The sequence below is a fragment of the Tupaia chinensis genome, unplaced genomic scaffold, assembly GCF_000334495.1.
Source record: "Tupaia chinensis unplaced genomic scaffold, TupChi_1.0 Scaffold143845_1, whole genome shotgun sequence".
NCBI classification, from domain to species: Eukaryota; Metazoa; Chordata; class Mammalia; order Scandentia; family Tupaiidae; genus Tupaia; species Tupaia belangeri.
The window spans coordinates 268,573-274,847 of NW_006203696.1; the positions used below are offsets into that span (position 1 = coordinate 268,573).

General features: G+C 61.7%; 1 protein-coding gene across 1 annotated transcript in view; it reads left to right on the forward strand.

Annotated features, from left to right (window-relative positions):
* The window catches only part of COL5A1 (collagen type V alpha 1 chain), a 184,251-nt gene that overhangs the window by 46,571 nt on the left and 131,405 nt on the right, over positions 1–6,275 (forward strand). Inside the window, exon 5 of the mRNA XM_006165267.2 lies at positions 160–327. Coding sequence (XP_006165329.1) covers positions 160–327 — 168 coding nt within the window. The remainder of the gene's footprint in view (positions 1–159; positions 328–6,275) is intronic.

The following is a 6,275-nucleotide window of genomic DNA, read 5'->3' on the forward strand; positions in this document are numbered from 1 at the left end:
TCTCTCGGGGTGTGGGTCGGGGGCTGGGGGGTAGGGTGGGGCTGGCTCTCTCCAGGTGTGGGCGGGGTGCAGGGGGCAGGGCGGGGCTGGTTCTCTCGGGTCCGGGCGGGGTACCCCTTTCTGTTCTGAGGCTCATCCTTGCTGTCTCTGTCATTTCAGCTCAGCCGGCAGATCTCCTGAAGGTTCTAGACTTTCACAGCCTGCCCGACGGAATATCCAAGACCACAGGTTTCTGTGCCACGCGGCGGTCCTCCAAAGGTCCTGATGTCGCTTACAGAGTCTCCAAGGACGCACAGCTCAGCGCGCCCACCAAGCAGCTGTACCCAGGTGAGGGACGCATGTGTCTGCCCGGGGTGGTTCATGCCGATGGTCCAGTGTCCAGCTGGAGGGCAGTGCCAGGGTGTTTCGTGTAGAAACTAGTGTGGTTTCCTGAGTTCTGTCGGATTTCATGAAGGTGAAAACAACCCCGGCTGCTGTCACCATCTGCCACCAGAGGGGGGCTCGAGCTTCACCGTGCCCTTGGGTCTCCCAGCAGGGAGGGCTCCAGGTGTATAGGAGTAGCCAGGGATGAGATTCCGAGAAACCTCAGGGTCACAGGAAAGGAAGTGCTCCCAGGCTGACGCTTAATGGCAGCAGTGACATTCAGAGACAGGTGGATCAAACACCATGCTCCCAGCAAGCGGAGCGAGGCTTTTAATGAGAATCAATTGCCAAGCCCCAGGTCCCTGCTTCTAATTACACGTCCAGAGCAGGAAATAAGGCTAGCTGAGACAGCATCCAGGTTGTCCCTGTCACCCAGCCACGGGGCAGGACGAGTCACTCCAGTCCTGGCTTAATTAAACCCTCTAGGCTTCTCTGCAGAAATCAAGCAGTGTGGATGGGCTCCCCTGCCGTGGGGGGGTGTGGTGACCTGGCCCAAGGTGAGCTCCCCTGACTCAGATAAGGGACTGGAATGTGGGGACGTGGCAGGGCAGCAGCTCCCTGCCATGCTGAGAAGATGGTGCATCCTCTCAACGGTGGCCTGGATGTGACCCTGACGGTGACAGGGCCTGAAGCCTTTTAACAAGCGGTCCTGCTAATCCTGTCCCCGTGTCCCCGAAGGACCTCGTCTTTTATTGGCTGTGTTTTGGCTTCCTCTGACCCTTCACCCTATGGGCTTCTCCCAACGATTTTCTCAGCCTTCCTTGAAATCCATCCTGACTTTTAAGACTTTGTCTCCGAGGGCGAGGTTGGGCCAGTTCTTGCAAGAATGTCATTTTGGAGGGACGGGATACCTGAAAGGCACCTGTCACGCCTTGGAGCGTGTGGAGATTGCGTGTGGCAGCCCGGGGCCCCTCGTGGCCCACAGCCCCGCAGAGAGCCCGGTCCTGGTCGTTTTCGTGTTGCTAACCAGAAGTGCCTGACCTGGGGGTGTGTGAAGGGTGGGTGTCTCTCTGGCGGTGGCCCTGTGGGCTGGAAGGCCAGAGAGCATGGGCCTGCCTGGCGCTGGGTCGCTACTTGGCCGCAGGACCAGGAAGGTTGGCGGGCCACTTCAGAGGCTGCTGTGGGCAGCACTTCCTCTGAAGCAACGTCCTGCAGCAGGGCCAGCCCTTCCCTCTAGCAAGAAGCTGCTCCATTGATGAGAGTGGTGTCTTGTCACCCAGCACCGCCTGCAGGGCCTCCCCTCCTGCAGCTGTCACCAGCTTCTCATGCCATAAGGCCAGGGACCAAACTTCCAGAACACAAACCTGGGGGGACAAACCATCACCCAAACCAGAGCAGGCCCAGCTTTGGGTGTCAGTCATCCTGGGTCAGAGGTCACAGCACGGTGCTCTCACAGCTGGAGACGAGAACTTTCCTGCCAAGGACCCGCGGAGCTTTCCCTTTCCTCACACTGCTGCTGAAGCGGTTTTGGACCCTCCCGTTGAATGCTCGCTGGCATCTGTGCCAGGGTCGCCCGCTTCGGGGCCCTGGTGTAGACAGGTGGGGGCCGGGGCAGAGAAGGCATGAGGCGCTGGCTGCTGAGACCCTGCTGATGCTCAGCCTCAGTGTGCCGGCGGTGAGGTCCCCTCCGAGGAGGCCCTGGCGGCCCAGCGGAGGCAGCCTTCAGCTTGTCTTCATGCAGTGTCTTCTCCCTGTCCTCTGGTCCAGGGCCTGCACAGCAGTGTGCTGGGGTCCGTGACTAGACCCTCTCCCCGACTTGCGACACGCACTGTCACAGACCTCAGGAGTGGTTATCGGGAACCGAGGACTCCCGGGCCGTCTGGAAGGGATTGTTTTTAAGCTCACGTTTCTTCTAAGCTCTCAAATCAGTGGCTTAATGGACCCTCAGAGGGTTCGGGTCGCTCCTGCAGGCCCTCCCATGGCAGGGTGGGTCCGTGTGGAACGTGGTCTCATTAGTGGCAAGAGAAACTGGAGATTGCTTGGGCACCCTTGAACAGCGAGTGACTGCGGGGCCCCTTCAGGTCCCGAGAGCTCACCCCGCGATGTGGCGGTGCTTACCTCGGGCTGCTGGGCCTCTTCTTCATTTTAAAAAAATGTTTCTTCTACAGGGCACACGCACCCAGCAGAGAGAGGGGAGAGAGAAACCATCTCTCGGGGGATGGCCACGCCACAGTCCCTTCTCCTTCACGCCCTTTTCAGGAGTTTCAGTACACCTGCACATGTACCCAATGTGATTTTCAAGCTGCCGGGTCTGGGACTTGAACTGTGCAGCCGGCTCTGAGGGATCCAATACCTGGCCCCCAGAGCCCCTCTGCAGGTCCAAAGTCAGAGACCCCTGTGACGTGACAGTGCTCACCTCACACCCAAGGGGCCCGCCGTCCTTTCTGCTGGGTCGCCTTCTGCTCGGCTGCCTTAGCTCCTGTGGGGCGGCAGAGCAGGCTCATTCCGGGTTTCCGCTGCACACCACTGGGTGTGCAGGTCAAGCCCCGCGGACGGCCGCTCCTCTGGGATCTGCAGGGTCAAATGCTGGCCGTGTTGGGCAGGCCTGTCTAAGAGCTGGGGGAGGCGTCTGTCAAGAGCCGTCTCCCGGGAGTGGCATATCTGCTGAGTTTTAGCTGCCCGTGCCTGCTCGGTGGCTGAAGAGGAAGGGACAGCGCGTCCGGTCAGCCATAGCCAGAGGCGGCCACATGGCCTGGGCTGGGCATGGACGTATCTGTCAACATCTCTGAGCGCGAAGGAAGCCCACATCCAGGTGACTTGTTTTCATGACCAGGAAGTTCCCGGAATCCTCCCTGAGGGGGACCTCCCAGACTCAAAGTGGCTGCAGACAGGGGATCCAGGCTGTGGTGGCGTGCCCCTACCTAAGCTGAGCAGGCGTTGACGGCCTCTGTCCGGCCCTGGACCCCTTCCTCCAGCCTAGGCTGGATAGGAGTGAGTCTCGACCCTCCACCACGTGGCTCCACTGTCCCTTTCCCCAAGGCCCACGCACACCACCAGGGCCATGGGCAACCTGAAACAAGTTCTGGTCCCCTCTTGCCTGGGACCAGGCCGGGAGGTCCGCACCCTCTGAGGGGCTGTCACCACCCTCTCCGAGCAGGCCAAGGCCGGGCGTTTACACCTGCACTGCGCGTGGCAGAGGCCAGCACCCCTCCAGCCTCGGGCTTCCTCTCATCTTGCTTAGACCTGGTGACCGGGGTCCCGAGAGGTGTCAGACCAGGGACTCTGGATCTTCCTGACAATTGCTGCTGGCTGGTCCTGAGCCAGGTCAGCCAGCTACAAGGGTCAGAGCACAGCCCAGGACTGTGACCTCGGTGGTCAGCCAGCGGGCTGGGTGGAGCCTGCCTGCGCAGTCCTGGCCGCAGTGGGACCCCCAGCCCTGGGGACCTTGGCAGGGTGTTGGGGTGACGGTGGCCTTGTGCATGTGGCAGGCAAATCTTCCCCCTAAGGCTGTCTGCCTCTCCTGGTTGTCCACGTCTGCCCAGGGGTCCTATGATCACTGAAGTAGCGCCTGGCTTGCGCTGTCTTTCTGAGGATGACCAGACAAGGCAGCCCTCCCTGAGTCCCTCTCCCTCCAATGAGTACCCAGCTTCTCCTCTGCTCTTGTTGCCAGGGTGGGTCCTCTGTCCACCTGGCCCTGCCTGGGGAATCCCTCTGTCAACACCCCTTTCCTCACAAGGTCTCCAGGACACCCTCTGTGCCTAGGGCCCGAGGTAGGGGCTGTACGGAGCCATGGGTCTGGACACCGAGCCAGCCCCCTCACCAGCTCTGTCCTTACTCCAGCCTTCCCTCCACAGAGGGGCTGAGGTTCCAGAGCAGCCTCCGTCCGGCAGAATGACCTGTTGCCCCTCACTGCCCCCCCTGCCCCCCACCCTGTGGGAGACTATAGAACAGGCCAGGCAGGCACCCTGGGCAACAGCCACGCTCAGCACAGCCTAGAGAGCTGCTGCATGGGCAGATCACAGGGGCCGAGCAGTGGGAGGGACAGGGCACACGGCTGTCTCCTCCTGGGAGATGTGGGGCTCCCCCGGCGAGTGGGTGGGCCTGCCCCTCTGCACCCTGTACGTAGGATGTGGGGCTCCCCCAGCGAGTGGCCTCTGTACCCCGTACGTAGGATGTGGGGTTCCCCTGGCGAGTGGGTGGGCCTGCCCCTCTGCACCCCGTACATAGGATGTGGGGCTCCCCTGGTGAGTAGGCGAGCCTGCCCCTCTGCACCCCGTATGTAGGATGTGGGGCTCCCCTGGCGAGTGGGCAAGCTGCCCCCTGGTGTCTACCTGAGTCAGAGGCCTGCCCACCTCCTCCTGCCCCTGCTGTCCTGCTGGGCCAGTTCAGTGTGTGAGCCCTCTGACCCTGTCGATGCAGTGGGCCTGGCCCGCAGGAGGCTAGCAGGTGGCAGCTTTCCCCAGGAGGGGCTCGCCTCTCCAGGGCGGACCAGGGAGGAGGGGCCTCTTGTCGGGACTGAAGAAGTGAGGAGTGGCCTCACGTGACCCTGGGAACCCCGCGCCTGCAGCCTGGAGATTGCTGGGCTCCTCTCGGCCCTGCCCAAGCCCCCAGGGCCGACTGCAATGTCACCTCCAAGGTCTGTCTCCTGTCCTGTCTGCCATCCCCCAGGTCACTCCTGTCCTCTGCGTCGGTCCTCGTCCCCAGCTTCCCTGTGTCCCACGCCTGCGCAATTTGTAGTTAACTAATTCACCTGATATCACTCCTGTCCCCATGGTGGGATGTCATTCCTGAGGACAGGCCATCCGTCCCTGGTTAGTGTCTGCTTGGAGCCTGGCCCATCGCAGGGCCCAGTCGCTGGTGACAGGGTGATCCGATCACGCCATCTGCCACGTGCCGAGTAGCTCACGGCTCAACCCCGCGGTCGTGTCGCCCACAGTAGCCCTGCTATGTACCTGTCGGTGCCTGGGCTCACCGGGAGGCGTGGCTGAGCCCATGGAACGTCTGGCTGGGCCACCGCCACGTGTCTTCTGGGAGATGAAGAATGAAGCGCTCGGGGGCCCACTTCTCTGACCACCAGACGGTGCCGTGGACCGGCGTCGATGTCCCCGTCCATCAGGACTGGAATGGGCTGTCCTCGAGCTACAGAAAATCCATTGTTACTTTGCCAGGAGAGAGATTAATGTTAAATGTAATTTATTCTTCCAGGTTTTGTCTGAGCTGAGAAAATTTGTTACCATAGAGATTTTAAAAACTGAGAAGCAGCATTTTAATGAGCTGCGCGAGTGGAGGCCACGGCCCCCAGCTGTGTATCACGCTGGAGCTGCACACTCTCATCGCGTTCTTCTGTTTTTAGGACATGACGGTGACTGTGAGGGATACACGTTATGGGTGGGGACAGGAGGCAGGTGACCCTACTGTACAGGGTGCCAGGGGCAGGCCCACCCCCTCCCCCAGAGACCCCACAGCCCCTGTGTGAGGTGCCGGGGGCAGGAGGTACAGACGGCCTCTTCGCAGGGTGAGCAAGGGTGCCCCGGGTTTAGGGCACGAGAGAGCAGCACCTCTGAGGTGCTTCAGGTCAAAGCCGCCCAGGCCCCTCGGTACTCACTCCTCGCCAGGGACCAGATGGAGCCCCCAGGACCCTCCCTGGCTTCTCTGGCCGGTCTCCACTGTGGGCGTCCGGCAGGCCCTGTCCTCCCCTGGGTAGAGCAGCAGAGGCTGTGCCCTCCCCTCCCCCCCCGGCCCCGGCTGCCCAGCATGTGAGGGACAGCAAGGTCGATGGCGCCTCACCATGCAACTGCGAGGTGGCTCCCAGGGATTCCTCCACAGGGAAAAGCTGCCTGAGCGTCTCCTGAAGTCTGCCTCTCCCCAGGGACTGCGTGCTCACCTGCCACTTGGACCTGTCCCCTTGCCTG